The sequence below is a fragment of the Mastigoproctus giganteus genome, chromosome 8, assembly GCF_048544385.1.
Source record: "Mastigoproctus giganteus isolate SK-2022 chromosome 8, ASM4854438v1, whole genome shotgun sequence".
NCBI classification, from domain to species: Eukaryota; Metazoa; Arthropoda; class Arachnida; order Uropygi; family Thelyphonidae; genus Mastigoproctus; species Mastigoproctus giganteus.
In genome coordinates, this window is record NC_143582.1 from 18,088,140 (window position 1) to 18,107,698 (window position 19,559).

A 19,559-nucleotide genomic window follows, 5' to 3' on the forward strand; every position below is an offset into this window, starting at 1 on the left:
GAGATTTGCAAATGTGTCCCCAATTCACAAAGGGGGGTTGAAGGGTGACACGTGTAATTACAGACCAGTTAGTTTAACTTCTGTTCCGGGTAAAATAATAGAGTCACTGGTTAAAGATGCATTGCAGGATCATCTAGACAAGACTTCAGCAAATAATTCAGACACAGCATGGGTTTGTTAAGGGTAAGTCTTGTCTGACAAATTTGATTGGTTATTATGATGTGGTTACAAAGGAACTGGATGCAAAAAATAATTTTGATATCATATACTTGGATTTCAGGAAAGCTTTTGACACTGCACATGGAAGACTACTGTACAAATTGGAGCAGAATGGTATTAAGGGTAAGTTGCTACAATGGATAAAAGGATGGTTGAGTAGGAGAACACAGAGGGTAGTAATCAATGGGTGCTGCTCTTCATGGACTAATGTTATTAGTGAAGTCCCACAGGGTTTGGTGTTGGGTCCCCTGTTATTTTGTATATTTAACAATGATATTGATGAAGGTATATCAGGCTTAGTATTGAAGTTTGCAGATGATACAAAGGTTGGCAGGGTTGTTAATGACAGTAACGGCAGTGTGTTACTGCAACAGGATCTAGAAAATTTGGGCAGATGGGCTGAGAAGTGGCAACTGAAGTTTAACATTTATGGGTAGAAGTAATCCCAGAGAAACATACCAACTGTGTGGTACCACACTTAGGGTGGTAGAAAATGAAAAAGACCTGGGAGTAATTGTACAGTCAGATATGAAGTTTTCTGAGCAATGCAGAGAGGCTGCCAGGGCAGGTCATGGGGTGTTGTCAATGATATACAGGAATTTTGCTAGCAGGAAAAAGGAGGTGACTGTCCCTCCGTATAAGGCAATGGTCAGGCTACACCTTGAGTACTGCATGCAGGTCTGAAGGTCTCATTTTAGGAAGGATGTAGATTTGCTTGAGTGTGTACAGAGAAGGGCAACAAGATTGGTGAGGGGAATGAAGGGACCCTCTTACCAGGAGAGGCTTAAGTTCTGCAAATTGCAGCAGCTGGAGACTAGGCACCTGCAAGGGGATCTGATTGAGGTGTATAAGGCCTTGAATGGGTTGAGCATGCTGAATTCTGATGGGATTCTTCCACTTGTTTAGTTACGAACCTAAGGAGGCATAAATTGAAATTGAGAAAGGACAGATGTAGAATAGATGTGCAGAAATTTGCCTTTAGCCAGGAGGTGGTTAATTGCTGGAACAAACTTCCATCTGTTGTTGTGGAAGTTGATAGGTTAAATAAATTTAAGGAAGAACTGGACAAACATTTAGAGGGGATTGTTTTGTAATTTTTTTTTTTTTTTAGCTGATGCTGCATAAGCTCATACACTTGCTTTCTTGCATCACATGCCACTACTACTACTTGCAACATTTATCCATCATCATCAGCCATTTTCAATCCACTGCAGGATGAAGGCCTCTCCAGCAACTTTCCAGTTCCTTCTGTTTTGTGCAATGGCCATCCATTTACTACCCACAAACTCATGAATTTCATCTATCTATCTCCGCCATTGTCTTCCAGGTTTTCTTCTAGCTCCTCTTGGGTACCATTCTGTTATTTTCTTAGTCCATCTGTCATCATGTCTTTGAGCTATGTGTCCTGCCCAAGACCATTTTAGTTCTTTAGTTTTGATAAGAATGTCCTTTACATGAGTTTGCTGCCTAATCCAAATTCTTCTTATCTAACAGTCTGATTCCCACTATAATTCGTTCCATTCTTTGCTGTGTAGTTCTCAGCTTCTCTTCCATTCTTTTGGTGAGTGCCCAAGTTTCACTTCCATAAGTCATGGTGGGGAGTACACTTTGGTTCATTATTTTACGTTTCAGACAAACTGGGATATTGCTCTTCAGTATGTGACTATATTTCCTGAATGCTATCCATCCAAAATCCTTCTCTTGACTTCCAGCCATTTATCATTATTACAGCTAATAACTTGTCTCAGATAAGTATATGACTCCACCTTTTCGATTACTGCTTCTTCAATCATTATTTCCCTTTCTGTGGCATACTTGTTCATCATTACTTTTGTTTTAGCCATATTCATCTTTAGTCCAAAATCCTTACTAACTGTGCATAACTGATTAAGATTTTCCTCTAATTCTTTGGGATCATGGCTTATGACCCCAATGTCATCTGCAAATCGTAAATGGTTTAGGTACTCTCCATTCACATTGACTCCTTTCTTCGACCAGTCAAATCTTCTGAAAGCTTCCTCAAGGGCAGCAGTAAACAGCTTCAGGGATATTTTGTCTCCTTGTCGAACTCCTTTCTTGATTTTAAATTTGCTACTGTCTTTGTCTAATGTAATAAAGGAGGTAGCATTCTCATATATTTTATTCAAAATCATAATATATGCCTTGTCTTTACAATGCCCGAAACATTGCCTTATGCTGTATGGAGTCAAATGCCTTTTCATAATCCAGAAATGCGAGGCATAATGGCATTTTATATTCGTTTGCTTTCTCCATTTGCTGTGATATTACATGAAGGTGATCCATAGTTGAGAATCCCGTCCTAAACCCAACTTGCTCTTTCGGTTGATTCGCATCAAGTATTCATTCTAATCTGTCAGTAATGACCCTTGTGAACAACTTGTAGATGTGGGATAACAAGCTAATTGGTCTATAATTTCCAATTTCTGATTTATCTCCTTTCTTATGCTGTGCAGCAAAACTATGATTGCATTATTCCACTGCTTAGGCATCACACCTTTTCTAATGCATTTTGTGAAGAGCCTTGCCAGTTTTTGTGTTATGTCTCTTCTTCCCAATTTTAACAACTCTACAGTAACTTCATCTTCCCCTGGTGCTTTCTGATTCTTCATTTTCTTCAACGCCTGTTCTACCTCATCAGGAAGAATATCGGGTATGTTGTATGTGTTGCTAATTTGCGATCCATCTTCCCCACTGCTGGCATCATTCCCTCGCTCCTTGTATAATTCTCTATAGTAGTCTTCTGTTATTTGAATTATGCCTTCTCTGCTATTTATAAGTACACCATCACTATTCTTCAGTTTCAGTATCATTTGTCTTCCCTTAATGCTTGTTCTACTTTTCTTGTGTTAAATCTTCTTATGTCCTCTCTGAGCCTCTTTCTAATGGCTTTGCATAACTCAGTATACTTAATTTTCTCCTTATCAGTGTTTATCTTGCTCTTCATTTGTCACCTTTGGTTCATCATTTCTTGACTAATTTTTTTTCTTTGGATTTCTTTTTCCCTATAGGTTTCTTGGGCTTTATCACATTCAGAAAGTTGTACCACCTACTGACGACATACTACTCTATCTCCTCTTCTGTTATCTCAAAGACCTTCGTATTATTTACTCGAGTAAGTTTTTTCCTTTCCTTTCCTACATCTATATCAAGTGTGCATCTTACCATTCTGTGATCATTTCCAACATTTACCTTATTCAGGACGGTAACATCATTCACAATATATCTTCTGTTAGTGAGGATGAAGTCGATTCCATTAGTTGTTAATCCATTTGGGTTCTTCCATGTTCACTTTCTGTTCACCCTTTTCTTGAAAAAAAGTGTTCAAGACTGACAATCCTTGAGATTCTGCAAATTCCACAAGTCTTTCACCTCTTTCATTTCTTTCACGAATTCCAAAAATTTCCTATATTTCCCCTTTCTGCGCTGTTTTGTCTTTTTCCAACCTTAGCATTGAAGTCCCCCATAATAATAGTGTAGTGGGTTTTCTGCTCATCTAGAAGGCTCTCAATTTCGGTGTACATTTCTTCAACCTCTTCATCATCATGACCTGATATTGGTGCATAAATCATTATAACCTTTAGCTTGTGCCTTTTAGAAATCTTGAGTATTAATCTTGATACCCTTGGTGATATACTTTTGAATTCCAAATTACAGTCTACATGAATGTAGTGTAGTGTACCTATATACCTGCTGAGCGGTGGATTTGTCCATTAGCAAGGGGTGAGATCATTGGGATGCACATGAATTCTGTCCTTTCGGTGTATATCATTTGTTATTACATGACTATTCATTTCTCTTCTTCTCAGAGAGAGAGAGAGTGTTTATTTCATCGTACAATAATTGTTAATTTTTTTTTTTTTGTGTGAAATGAGTGATGTAAGTATTGTTTTGTGGTTTATCTTTTAATTTTAGATAATTCGTTGGTGTCATGAAGTGGGAATTAAAACAATATCACTCTATGCATTTAGTACAGAAAACTTCAAGCGGTCTGATGAAGAAGTTGCTGGGTTGATGGATTTACTTCTGTGTTATTTAACACAACTATTTGAGGATAAGTAAGTTTGAACTTTATTGTCATCATAAGAAGTGCTGGAACATGGAGCAGTATACCTGCACAGAGTTAATTTTTTTTTCTTCTGCTTATAAAGACCTTCATCCTTGTTCTAATTGTAGACCAAACCCTTAGTTGTTAATGCCCAATTCTTGCATTTTATATAAGAAAAAGTTATTTAATAAAGATATTTTCAAAACTATACTTCACTAAATGACGTACAGATAAAAAAAAAATCAAAAATCGAATCTACTTGCTAGTCAAAATATTTAATTGTACATGAGTTGGCAAAAGGCAGAATGCGCTGGTCCCAAAGGAACTAGTAGTTGTTGGTGACTCTACTGTCAGGGAAACAGGAAACATGCTTTGTAAAAAGGATAGGTGGAACAGGACCAGGGTATGTCTGCCAGGGGCAAAGGTTGATGATGTTGCAGAGCGGATATTATCTTTTAAGGGCACAAAAGGTGATATAGTTGTACACGGTGGCACTAATGATATTAAGAGTAGGAGACCGGCGGAATTACTTAACAAGTACAGGTCACTGTTGAAAAAAAGCCGTGAATTAGGGTTGAATTTGAAAGTGTCTGCAATTCTGCCCAGACACAATAGGAGGGAGTATATGATGAGAGCCCTGTCGATCAATTTGGCCCTGGAAAGATTGTGCAAGGCTCAAGGGGTAGAATTTTTTTCAGCCTGGTCTGTACTTGTTAACAGGAGAGACTGCTTCTACAGGGATGGGATACACTTAAATAGAAAGGGTGCAAGAATGTTTGCTGATGCTATCAAGGCAGTGTTAGGTGGGTCGGAAAAATGTTAGATTGGGGGGATACAAGGACTAATAGATTAACAGTAGCCACTGGCAGAGGTGAAAGTGATTCTTGCACTGCTTCTATTGTAATGAGCCGCAGCCTGGAAAATAAGATGCAGGATATTTCAGAGACTGCTGGGAATCATTGGAGGAATTTTTCCAGCAGGGATAAGGAGGTGATTATTTCCTTGTATAAGGCAATGGTCAGGCCACACCTAGAGTACTGTATACAGGTCTGGAGGCCTCATTTCAAGAAGGATGTAGAGCTGCTGGAACGAGTACAGAGAAGGGCAACAAGATTAGTGAATGGAACAAAGGGGTGCTCTTACGAAGAAAGGCTTAAGTTTTGCAAATTACAGTGTCTGGAGACAAGGCACCAGCGAGGTGATCTGATAGAGGTGTATAAAGCCTTGAATGGTTTACGCATGCTCAATGCTGATGGGATTCTTCCTCTAGCTCAGAAAAATCACCTGAGAGGGCATAAATTCAAATTGAGGAAAGACAGATGTAGGATAGACGTGCGGAAATTTGCCTTTAGCCAGCGGGTGGTTGGTTGGTGGAACAGACTTCCATCCCTTGTAGTGGAGGTTGATAGCCTAAATAAGTTTAAGGCTTAGCTGGACAGGTATTTTGAACGAACAGAGGGGTGAAGTGGAAGTGGGTTTTTTTTTTTTTTTTTGGCTGATGCTGCATAAGCTTGCTTTCTTGCATCAAATGCCTCTACTAATGCTAATGCTAATAATGCTAATGCTAATGCTAATTGGGGTACAAGTAAACACATGGGTTGTGTTAGGGTAGCTAAGAAAAAGAACAGGTGCATGTATACTTGCGTGTACACCAATGCTAGGAGTTTAGTAAATAAATTTGATGAATTTGAGGTATTTCTCAAAACATCAAAGGCAGATATTGTTCGGATATCAGAGACGTGGTGTCACACAGATATAAGGAATGCAGAACTGGAATTTGGGGAGTACAATGTCTGCAGAAGGGATAGACAGGATAGGAAGGGAGGAGGGGTTATGCTATTAGTTAAGAAATACATAAAATCCAAGGAAGTGAAGCCAGTCGACATTGCTGGTCAGTGCAGTGTCGAGTCAGTTTGGTGTGACATAAGCATTGGGAGATCAAAATTGAGAATAGGAGTGTGCTATAGGCCTAATGACTCTGATGAATATAATAAGAAATTGTACAGGGAAATAGAGTGGGCCAGTAAATCAGAGAGTCTTATAATGGGGGATTTTAATTTCCCAGATATTGACTGGAATTTGGGGGCTGGTCACTCACTCACTAGGAAGGCTTTTGTGGATTTATTGGATGATTGTTTTCTACATCAGCATGTTTGGGAGGCAACTAGAGAGAGTAATACTCTTGATTTGATTATCAGTAGTGATTCTTCATGCATTAAGAATCTGCAGGTAAATGAACCACTAGGTGGCAGTGATCACAGTGTGCTGAAGTGGGATTTACTCAAAGAGGTAACTACCATTAGGAGTAAAGGGAAGGGTTATTGCTTTCGTAAAGGCGACTACGATGGACTGAGACAGTATTTAACTTCTATACAGTGGGACCAACTGAGGATGTTACCAACAGCAAATTCAAAATGGGAAGCATTCAAAGAACTTATCTTGGAAGCTACTAGGCTTTACATACCAACTAAGAAATATTGTTCAAGGTTTAGGCCTAAGTGGATGTCAGATGAACTAATGAGACATATGGCAGAAAAGAAAAATGCATGGGATACATATAAATTAACATGTGACACAGAAGCCTATGATAGATACAAGTTAATCTGTAACCAAGTTACAAAGGAGGTTAGGCACGCGAAGGCAGATTACGAGAAATCTTTGGCAAAGGATGCAAAGAAAAACAGCAAAGAGTTCTTTACTTATGTAAGCTCTAGAAGGAAGGAGATGAATCAGATTGGCCCACTTGATATCGACGGGTCAACTGTTGATGATCCTGCTCAGGTAGCCAACAAACTAAATGAATATTTTGCATCGACATTCACACATGAGGAGTTATTCAGCAAGGGGAATGCCAGAGGTGTATTCAACTCTAGCAGTAAGCTACAGAACCTTGAAATAACTGGGAGTAAAGTGGAGGAGAAATTGTTGAAGATAAACACAAGAAAGGCACCCGGGGTCAATGGGATCTATCCAGTTATATTAAAGGAGGCAGCAAAGGAAGTAAGCAAACCCTTAGCCATAATTATGAGGGCTTCCTTGGACTCAGGGGAAGTACCCATGGACTGGAGATGTGCAAATGTGACCCCAATTCACAAAGGAGGATCAAAGGGCGACACAAGTAATTATAGACCTGTTAGTTTAACTTCTGTTCTAGGGAAATTAATGGAAGCACTGGTTAAAGAAGCACTGCAGGATCATCTAGACAAGACTTCAGTTATAGCTCAGACACAGCATGGCTTTGTTAAGAGGAAGTCTTGCCTGACCAATTTGATTGGATACTATGATGCAGTCACAAAAGAACTGGATGCAGGGAATAACTTTGATATTATATACTTGGATCTTAGAAAGGCTTTTGATACTGTTGCGCATGGAAGACTGCTGCACAAATTGGAGCAGTGTGGCATTGGAGGCAAATTGCTGCTATGGATAAAGGGGTGGTTGAGGGGTAGAAGACAGAGAGTGGTAATCAATGGACACAGCTCATCGTGGACTAATGTTATTAGTGGAGTCCCTCAGGGTTCAGTATTGGGTCCATTATTGTTTTCTGTATTTATAAATGATATTGATGATGGTATATCAAGCTTAATGTCCAAGTTTGCAGACGATACGAAGGTTGGCAGGGTTGTCAAGGACACTACTGACACTATGCTACTGCAACAGGATCTGGAAAGGTTGAGCAGATGGGCTGAGAGGTGGCAAATGAAGTTTAACATTGACAAATGTAAAGTACTACATATGGGAAACAGCAACCCCAGAGCAACGTATCAACTCTGTGGTACTACACTGACAGTGGTAGAGAATGAAAGGGACTTGGGGGTTGTTGTGCAGGCAGATATGAAGTTCTCTGAGCAGTGCAGACGGGCTTCAAGAGTAACTCATGGAGTATTGTCAATGATATACAGGAATTTTTCCAGCAGGGATAAGGAGGTGATTATTCCATTGTATAAGGCGATGGTCAGGCCACACCTAGAGTACTGTATACAGGTCTGGAGGCCTCATTTCAAGAAGGATGTAGAGCTGCTGGAACGAGTACAGAGAAGGGCAACAAGAGTAGTGAATGGAACAAAGGGGTGCTCTTACGAAGAAAGGCTTAAGTTTTGCAAATTACAGTGTCTGGAGACTAGGCACCAGCGAGGTGATCTGATAGAGGTGTATAAAGCCTTGAATGGTTTAAGCATGCTCAATGCTGATGGGATTCTTCCTCTTGCTCAGAATAATCACCTGAGAGGGCATAAATTCAAATTGAGGAAAGACAGATGTAGGATAGACGTGAGGAAATTTGCCTTTAGCCAGCGGGTGGTTGGTGGGTGGAACAGACTTCCATCCCTTGTCATGGAAGTTGATAGCCTAAATAAGTTTAAGGCACAGCTGGACTGGTATTTCGAACGAAAAGAGGGGTGAAGTGGAAGTGGTTATTTTTTATTTATTTATTTAACTATTTATTTTATTTTATTTTTTTTTTTATTTATTTTATTTTTTTATTTTTTAATTTTTTTATTTTATTTATTTATTTTTTTTTTTTGGCTGATGCTGCATAAACTTGCTTTCTTGCATCAAATGCCTCTACTAATGCTAAATGCTAATGCTAAAGTCCCAGTTATATATGTAGATAAAGGCAAAATAAGCTTGTACAAATGCATTAACCTCATATCATCAAATACACAATGCTTGTCCCTATGAAGAGGTACACTCGGCGATCAATGAATTATGATCATATACTTAATACCGTGTTGGCCACGTGCACAGATAACAGCAGCTATGCTGCCTTCACAAGATATGTGAAGATGTTTGTAGGGATCAGCAGCTATGCTGTCTTCCTGCCACCATGTCATCTGTATCAACATCTATATCAAAACTTGCAAGGTTTTCATATAGATGTTGATATAGATGACATGATGTTGATATAGACGACAGCTGCATGTCCGTATGCCTCACTTCCCATTCCAAAATATCCCACAAGAGTTCAGTTCAATTGAGATCAGGTGAATTTGGAGACCAATATAGATGGATGATATCTTCACTGTGTCCTCGAACCACTTGAACACAGTGCAGGCCTGATGACATGGTGTGTTATCATAAAAATGCAACATGGCAGGTTGCATATGGTCTCCTAAGAGCTTCTAGTAGGTCTCACCACTGAAATGTTGGTTCATATGCACCAGGAGAACTAGAACAAGGACTGGATAGTAGACACCATGCACGATACCAAATACGGAAGATGCGGAAAGGTTAGGGAATGACCACCACATATCCCCGGAGCAATATGGCCTTAGTTGCTAATGCTCCTAAAAACCAAATAACAATAACAACAACAATGCACAATGGATATATGGACTTGTGTTGCTTATGTCACACATGATGATGCCTGTTGACATGTTGCCCCAGGTATTTGGACTCATCTGACCAGTACACTCATTTCCAGTCCTCCAGTGTGCAACTGGCTTATTGTTCACACCACAGCTTTAATCATCAATAATGATCAGTGGTGAGGAGAGGGTGTTTCTTGGGTTATCTGCTGTGTTAACCCCATATCAAAACCCACATTGCGCTGGGCATATCGTCATTTTGGATATTATTCTTGCACTCACCGTATTGTATGGCAATGTGAACTGTCATGTACAGACCATGTTGTGTTGAGCCTGTACTACAATGCGCTGCACCCTTCACTCACCACGAACATCCTTTGCAGTTTGCTGACATGAGGTGGCTCAACTTGTTCGACACCATTCTTTGTATACCTTAAGCAAAGTGGGTCATGGGCCACCAATAAGACGTGCTATATTGCCATATCTGATATAGAATTACCCGACACACAAGCTCCCACAATCATGCCCCCTTTGAAACACCGTGATATCTTTACTGTGTCCCATAACTGCTATTCTATAAATTTGATTTGCATGACCACTGCTCTAGCATACATTAACATTAGCATTAGTAGAGGCATTTGATTCAAGAAAGCAGGCTTATATAGCATCTGCTAAAAAAAAAAAAAAAAACGTTCCCGTTAAACCCATGCATATGCTACAAATGTTTGCCCAGGTCAGCCTTCAATTTATTTAAGCTGTCAACTTCCACAAAGACAGATGGAAATTTGTTCCAGCAATCAACCACCTACTGGCTAAATGCAAATTTTTGCACATCTATTCTACAACTGTCTTTCCTCAATTTGAATTTATGCCCCCTCAGGTGTGGAATCTGAGCAATAGGAAGAACAAGCATCAAGAATTGAGCTTGCTCAACCCATTCAAGGCCTTATACACCTCACTCAGATCACTTCGCAGGTGACTAGTTTCCAGCCGCTACAATTTGCAGAACTTAAGCCTTTCTTGGTAAGAGGATCCCTTTGTTCCACACACCTCGTTGCTCTTCTCTGTACTCATTCCAGCAGCTCTACGTCTTTCCTGAAATGAGGCCTCCAGACCTGTACGCAGAACTCAAGTTGTGGCCTGACCATTGCCTTATATAAGGGTATAATCACCTCCTTATCCCTGCTAGCAAAATTCCTATATATCAATGACAAGACCCCATGAGCTGCTCTGGCAGCCTATTTGCACTGCTCAGAAAACTTCATATATAACTGCACAATTACCCCCAGATCTTTTTTATTCTCCACTATCCTGAGTATCGGAATGTTGGTATGTTACTCTGGATTTACTGCTATCAATATGCAGCAATTTACATTTGTCAATGTTAAACTTCAGTTGCCACCTCTCAGCCCATCTGCTCAACTTTTCCAGATCCTGTTGCAGTAACATACCGTCCTTACTGTCATTAACCATGCTAACGTTCGTATCATCTGCAGATTGGACATTAAGCCTGATATGTCTTCATCGATATCACTGATAAATACAGAAAACAACAATGGGCTCAACATGTGACCCCTGGGGGACACCACTAATAATATTAATCCACAAAGAGCACTGTCCATTGATTACCACTCTTTGTCTTCTGCCACTCACCCATCCCTTTACCAATAGCAGCAATTTGCCCTTAGTGCCATAGTGGTCCAACTTGTACAGTAGTCTTCCATGTGCAACAGAATCAAAAGCTTTTTTGAAAATCCAAGTATATGATATCAAAATTATTTTTTGCCTCCAGTTCCTCTGTGACCACATCGTATTATCCAGTCAAATTGGTCAGACAAGACTTCCCCTTAACAAACCCATGCTGTGTCTGAACAATAATTGCAGTGTTGTCTAGATGACCCTGCAGTGCTTCTTTATCCTGACTCCATTTTTCCCCGGAACAGAAGTTAAAATAACTGGTCTGCAATTACTCCTGTCAACTTTCGATCCCCTTTGTCAATTGGGGATAAATTTGCACGTCTCCAGTTAATGTGAACCTCCTCTTAGTCCAAGGATGCCCTCATAATCATGGCTGAGGGCTTGCTTACTTCCTTTGCTACCTCCTTTAATATAACTGGATAGATCCTATCTGCCCCAGGTGCCTTTCTTATGTTTATCTTCAACAATGTCTCCTCCACTTTGCTCTCAGTTATTACAAAATCATTTGTTTTTTGTAATAGCTTATAAACTTATAATAGCTTATAAAACTTATAAGCTATAAAACTATAAGTTTTATAAGCTTCTGGCCTCCACTTCCCTACAGCATTCCTCACATGAATTTACAGGCAAAATACTAATTCAATTTGTCCACTATCTGAGCAGAATCATCAATAATCGAACCATTGATATCAAGTGGACCAATCTGATTCATCCTCTTTCTTCTAGAGTTTACATAAGTAAAGAAGTGTTTACTGCTTTTCTTTGCATCCTTTGTCAAAGATTTCTGGTAATCTGCCTTTGCTTGCCTAACCTCCTTTGTCACTTAATTAAAGACTATCTTATATCTATCATAGGCATCTGTGTCTCTTGACAATTTATGTGTATCCCATGCATTTTTCTTCTCTGCCACGAGTCTCATTAGTTCTTCTGGCATCCATTTAGCTCTAAACTTTGAACAGTATTTCTTAGTTGGCATGAAAAGCCAACTTAGCTTTCAAGATTAATTCCTTGAATGCTTCCCATTTAGAATTTGCTGTTGGTAACATCATCAGTCGGTTCCACTGTACATAATTTAAAAACTGTCTGAGACTATTGTATTCATCTTTACAACAGCAAAAAACCCTTCCCTTTACCCTTGATGGTAGTTAAATCTTTGAGTAAATCTCACATCAGTACACTGTGATCACTACCACCTAGTGGTTTCTTTATCTGCAGATTCTTAATGCATGAATAATCACTGCTGATAATCAGAGAAAGAGTATTACTTCCTCTGGTTGCCTCTTGAACATGCTGCTGTAGAAAACAACATCGAATAAATCCACAAAAGTCTTGCTAGTGTGTGAGTGACCAACTCACAAGTTTCACTCTATATCTGGGAAGTTAAAATCCCCCATAATAAGACAATCTGATGTAGTTGCCCACGCAGTTTCTCTGTACAGTTGTTTGCTGTACTCATCAGAGTCATCATTAGGCCTATAACACACTTCTATTCTCAATTTTGGCTGTCCCAGTGCTTATGTCACAACAAACTGACTCAAAACTGCACAGTCCATCTATGTCAACTAGATGCACTTCCTTAGATTTTATGTGTTTTTAACTAACAGCATGACCCGTCCTTCCTTTCTATACACACTGTACTCCCCAAATTCCAATTCTGCCACCCTTATATCTGTGTCATACCAAGTCTATGATATCTGAACAATATCTGCCTTTGTTGTCTTGACCAGCACCTGAAATTCATCAAACTTATTTACTATACTCCTAGCATTGGTATACATGCACCTATTCGTTCTCTTAGGTACCCTAACACAGCCTGTGTATTTACTTGTTCTCTGATGACTCCCAGCAGTCCTTGAAATTCCCAGCACCTCGATTTCCAGGCACCTGCTGATTCCAATAACAGTGCAAGAATCACTTTCACCTGTGCTTGTGGCTACTTTTAATTTATGTCTGTGAATCCCCCCCCCCCAAACTAGTAGTTTTCTGACCCACTTAACACTGCCTCAATAGCATTGGCAAATATTCTTGCACCCTTACAAAGCTTTTTGGCTTTTTATACTGCAAACTATGTAGCATAGTTCACTATGAATGTGATGGTAATAATTTAATAATCACTGGTGTATGTTGCTATTTATTTATAATGCATGCCAATTTTCAGCAGTGACAGATCTGTTAGGGGTAATACCCCCCCCAAGAGCCTCTGAGTAAATCTGAATAAATACTGTATATTTTATGATATTAATTCATTATTGTTATATCCCTATGTTGTTATGTCATTATTATTATTACTTCTTCTTTCCCCTTCTCCCCGAGAAAAATAGTCTGAATCTGATGCTGTTACCAAGATGGCCTTGTTTGAGATTATAATCCTCATATTGAGTTAACGAGCTATCATTGGTATTGAATCTGTTAAACCATTGATGATATATTTCCACAGTATGTGAATGGGATACCCGAGATTAGTTGAGTTTAAAAATAACATCATTCTTCATCATCGACATTTTCTGGTCAGATGCTGGTCGTAAGCATAGGTAAATCAAAATTGAGAGTAGGAGTGTGCTATAGGCCTAATGACTCTGATGAGTATAATAAGATACTGTACAGGGAAATAGAATGGGCCAGTAAATCAGAGAGTCTTATAATGGGGGATTTCAATTTCCCAGATATTGACTGGAATTTGTGGGTTGGTCACTCACACACTAGCAAGGCTTTTGTGGATTTACTGGATGATTGTTTTCTACACCAGCATGTTCGGGAGGCAACTAGAGGGAGTAATACTCTTGATCTGATTATCAGTAGTGATTCTTCATGCATTAGGAATCTGCAGATAAATGAACCACTGGGTGGCAGTGATCATAGTGTGCTGAAGTGGGATTTACTCAAGGAGGTAACTACCATCAGAGGTAAAGGGAAGGGTTTTTGTTTTCGTAAAGGCGACTATGCTGGTCTGAGACAGTATTTAAATTCTATACAGTGGGACCAACTGATGATGTTACCAACAGCAAATTCAAAATGGGAAGCATTCAAGGAACCAATCTTGGACGCTACCAGGCTTTACATACCAACCAAGAAATATTGTTCAAGGTTCAGGCCTAAATGGTTGTCAGATGAACTAATGAGACATATGGCAGAGAAGAAAAATGCATGGGATACATACAAATTAATGGGTGACGTGGAAGCCTATGATAGATATAAGTTGGTCTGTAACCAAGTCACAAAGGAGATTAGGCAGGCAAAGGCAGATTATGAGAAATCCTTGGCAAAGGATGCAAAGAAAAAACAGAAAAGAGTTCTTTACCTATTTAAACTCAAGAAGGAAAGGGATGAATCAGATTGGTCCACTGGATGTTGATGGTTCAACAGTTGAGGATCCAGCTCAGGTGGCTAACAATCTAAACGAGTATTTTGCATCTACATTCACACATGAGGAGTTATTCAGGAAGGGGAATGTCGTAGGTGAAGTAAACATTGGCAGTGAGCTAGATGATTTTCTAATAACTGAGAGGAAAGTGGAGGAGAAATTGTTGAGGATAAACATAAAAAAGGCACCCGGGGTGGATGGGATCTATCCAGTTATATTAAAGGAGGCAGCAAAGGAAGTAAGCAAACCCCTAGCCATAATTAAGAGAGCTTCTTTGGACTCAGGGGAGGTACCCATGGACTGGAGATGTGCAAATGTAACCCCAATTCACAAAGGAGGATCAAAGGCTGACACAGGTAATTATAGACCTGTTAGTTTAACTTCGGTTCCAGGAAAATTAATGGAGGCACTGGTTAAAGAAGCACTGCAGGATCATCTGGACAAGAATTCAGTTATAGCTCAGACACAGCATGGGTTTGTTAAGGGCAGGTCTTGTCTGACCAATTTGATTGGATACTATGATGTAGTCACAAAAGAACTGGATGCAGGGAATAACTTTGATATTATATATTTGGATCTTAGAAAGGCTTTTGATACTGTTGCGCATGGAAGACTGCTGCACAAATTGGAGAAGTGTGGCATTCGAGGCAAATTGCTGCTATGGATAAAGGGATGGTTGAGTGGCAGAAGACAGAGAGTGGTAATCAATGGACACTGCTCAACGTGGACTAATGTTATTAGTGGAGTTCCTCAGGGTTCAATGTTGGGTCCATTGTTGTTTTCTGTATTTATAAATGATATTGATGATGGTGTATCAGGCTTAATGTCCAAGTTTGCAGACGATACAAAGGTTGGCAGGGTTGTTAAGGACACTACTGATACTATGCTGCTGCAACAGGATCTGGAAAGGTTGAGCAGATGGGCTGAGAGGTGGCAAATGAAGTTTAACATTGACAAATGTAAAGTACTACATATGGGAAACAGTAACCCCAGATCAACGTATCAACTCTGTGGTACTACGCTGACAGTGGTAGAGAATGAAAAGGACCTGGGGGTAATTGTGCAGGCAGATATGAAGTTCTCTGAGCAGTGCAGACGAGCTGCAAGAGTAGCTCATGGTGTCTTGTCAATGATATACAGGAATTTTTCTAGCAGGGACAGGGATGTGATTATTCCCTTGTATAAGGCATTGGTCAGGCCACACCTTGAGTACTGTATACAGGTCTGGAGGCCTCATTTCAAGAAGGATGTAGAGCTGCTGGAACGAGTACAGAGAAGGGCAACAAGATTAGTGAATGGAACAAAGGGTTGCTCTTACGAAGAAAGGCTTAAGTTTTGCAAATTACAGAGCCTGGAGACTAGGCATTGCCGAGGTGATCTGATAGAGGTGTACAAGGCTTTGAATGGCTTGAGCATGCTCAATGCCGATGGGATTCTTCCTCTTGCTCAGAATAATCACCTGAGAGGGCATAAATTCAAATTGAGGAAGGACGGATGTCGGAAAGATGTGCGGAAATTCGCCTTTAGCCAGCGGGCAGTTGGTTTGTGGAATAGACTTCCATCGCTTGTTGTTGAAGTTGATAGCCTAAACAAATTTAAGGCTCAGCTGGACAGGTATTTTGAACGAATTGAGGGGTGAAATGGGAGTAGTGGTTGGTTTTTTTTTTTTTTTCTTGGCTGATGCTGAATAAGCTTGCTTTCTTGCATCATATGCCTCTACTAATGCTAATGCTAATGCTGGACTCCTGACTTTTCCACCCCATACTACATGAGGATATTGGTTATACAGTTTCCAACCTATCTTGTCAGCATGGCTGACAAGATAGGTTGGAAACTGTATTGGAAACAATGTGAAGGTGCTCAAAAATGGTTTTATTTTTATTAAAAGTAATTACCATCTGATTGAATGCACTTATCACACGAGTCAGCAAAGGCATCCAAAGAGATGCTGTTCAGTTCAGCAGTTACATTTTTCTTTGTTCTCAACATCCTTAAATCTCTTTCCTCTGAGGACAGTTTTCATCTTAGGAAATGGGAAGAACAGTGTTAAATCCAGAGTGTTTGCACTGGGGAAGGGGAGAATGTAAACTTCAGAGTTACATGTAGTATATGTGTATATTTTTTATTATTATTTAATATTTACAAGATATGTTAAAAACAAATCTGTATATTTATGAATGTTATAATAAGAGAATAAGAGAAAAAAAAATAGGAAACAAAAGAAACTATTTATTACTTAACATCTAAATTCTAATAGTCAGTTCACAAAAACCACACTACTGACAATAATCACAGTTTAATAATATGAAAATCACAGATTAAAATTTGCAAAAAAAAACATACAAATTATAATCGTACATGCAAGTTAACTCATTTGAGCTTTTCTACAATTATCTTCGTACAGTCTTGCAAACTAAATCCCATTTGGTTTCTTAATTTTGTCATCAATCAATTCATTGTGCTGAAAGAATGTCCAGCACTAGCAGTTGAAACAGGAATACAGCATAGCTTGATACAAAAAATGTCTTTAGCTGAACATATCCAATATTTGATTCCAAAACTGAATGTATAAGATTGTTGTTGAATTTCTGTTTTTGTCACATATTTAAATGAGAGAATGTCATTCCACAAAGGATCAAAGTTCAAGTTTAGACAAAACAACATTATATTATTTTCTGTTAGTTCACAGAACGATTTCGATGATTCAAACTTTGCAGTAACGTTGATGATTGACATTGCTTTGACAATCCTTCATTTGACTATGGTATCAACAAATTTTTTTGCTGTTCATTTAGAACAACTGGCCGAATATGGTGAATAGTTTGAAGCATTTTATGATAATTTTTACAAATTGTACTATCTGGGTTTTGTTCGATTCAATCTGATGATATATTTTCTAAATGTTGTATTGTCAAGTTGATAAGCAGCAACAGTGAAGGTAAGTAGAGCTCTTCCTTTTGTAAAACTGTACTCGAATTTTAAACAGTGAATAAAGCTTCATGCAAGATGCAGAGATTAAATAAAAAGCTAGATTTTTCTAATTCCAATCTACCTGCCAGTGATGCAAGATTTGCTCCATCTTTGTGAATATGTTCACGTCAGCATGATGCTACTATAATGCACTAATCGATCAGAAATTGCTGTCAATAAACTTCAATCGTTTCGGGAATTTTTAATAGTGGCTCTTCCAGAATTGATTGTACATCATGTAATATTCTCTCATGTTTTGATGTTTTATGAAACAAGTTGTAGATGTCTTTTGTAATATGTAACTCGGGTTTGATGGTTGGATGTTTATTTTTTGAACTAGTTAATGCTAATGAAAGTATGCATGATCGACAATGAACGTGCAGTATATCTCTTTGTGCCATTTCAGAAAGTTTCTTCCTTTTTTGGATTTTCCTCCATTAATATTCCCCGAAAAATTTACAGCATCATCAAAGGCACAGGTTACTGAATATTTTAAGTCAATGTCTCTGTTTAAATTCTATCACGATAGATTGAGTTATCGTTTCCACATCTGTACTGCCAAGTTTGACCAAACACTGAAATATTTCACTGACATTACTGCAGTCATCCACAAAATGTGTTAAGATGGCAATTTCAGTTATATTATTGATATTTGTTATTTCATCGGCCATTAAAGATAAGTATTTACCTTTAATGTTCTTTACATCATGCTTATCGAGTACTTTGGGAATACATGAAAGAAATTTGGATCCAGTTGCTTTACTGATATATGTTGAACAGCTGCTTTGCCCTTCTAACCAAGCGTTTAAAGCTTCATCACATTTAAGTATTATTTGTTTAATTAAATTTTCATATTTTTTTGTGTGAAGTATTTCTTCTTTAGCCAAAAAATACACACCCCCAATTAAAGCACACAGAGATTTTCAGTTATCACATTTCTGTTTTTTGCTTTCATCAATTAGCACAGAATGAATTGGTTTATGCAAAATTAGTGAACAAATTTTCCCCATTGAAAGACTGTATACATGCTTCTCAGAATCATTATGTTTTTCAAGCTTACAGTTTTTCCACTTGCCTTCCGGAAATTATTGAAAGTATGCGGTAATAAATATGCTGCCAGTTTTTTGGAGTGGGTTCAAGTCATTTCTTAGAAAAACCTCACAAAACTTACCAAATGCTCCACCATGAGATTTGTAAAAGTATAACAAGTTTTACTTGGTTTCCCAATTTTTCTATAATTTATATTTTTCTTCATGTTATCTAGTTGCCTAACTTTTTCTGCAACAATTTCCACTTCATCTGTGTCAGGATTGGTGCCTATGTTACTATTCTCTCGCTGATGCCATGTTTCTTCATTCTCTTCTTTTTCCTTGATATTAACTTCAGGGGCTCACATTTGGTGAGTGTGGGTTTGCCACACCCAGGGTTCTGAGCTGGATATCATCATTCTTCTCTTTCTTGGTGATTCCTTTCAAGTTCTCGTTCTCTCTCTCTCTCTCTGGGTAACTTAGAATATATATATATATTTTTTTGGCTAGTGCAGCAAAAGTCTCAGGCTTCCTTGTACCATATGGTTTATATAATAATAATTACAGCTTTATTTTTTGCTTCTACTTCAGAACTACATTTTTACTTTTTAGAAAAAAATGAAAGTAGTCTTTTTTTACTGATTTTTTGGCCATAATCGAGGAATAATTCTATTTGTTATTATAAATGAAACCTGTTAAAGTTCTAAGTGATACAAAACATACAGCATTAAAAATATTTAAACTTCATACCTAAAAAACTATGTAATGCCATGCACAACACAAAAAGTCAACTCCACTTCTGCATCCTCTAACTTACACGAAGTTGACATTTGCCCTGATGAGCTGCAGTGGACCCCACTTTACGATTGGTTCACAATAAAATCACTTTATGATGGACTCTCTCTCTCCAT

The 19,559-nt window shown here is 38.6% G+C and overlaps 1 protein-coding gene across 1 annotated transcript in view; it reads left to right on the forward strand.

The window, feature by feature from the left end:
* The window catches only part of LOC150081305 (dehydrodolichyl diphosphate synthase complex subunit DHDDS-like), a 66,763-nt gene that overhangs the window by 10,827 nt on the left and 36,377 nt on the right, over positions 1 to 19,559 (forward strand). Inside the window, exon 2 of the mRNA XM_090379103.1 lies at positions 4,153 to 4,295. Coding sequence (XP_090235229.1) covers positions 4,153 to 4,295 — 143 coding nt within the window. The remainder of the gene's footprint in view (positions 1 to 4,152; positions 4,296 to 19,559) is intronic.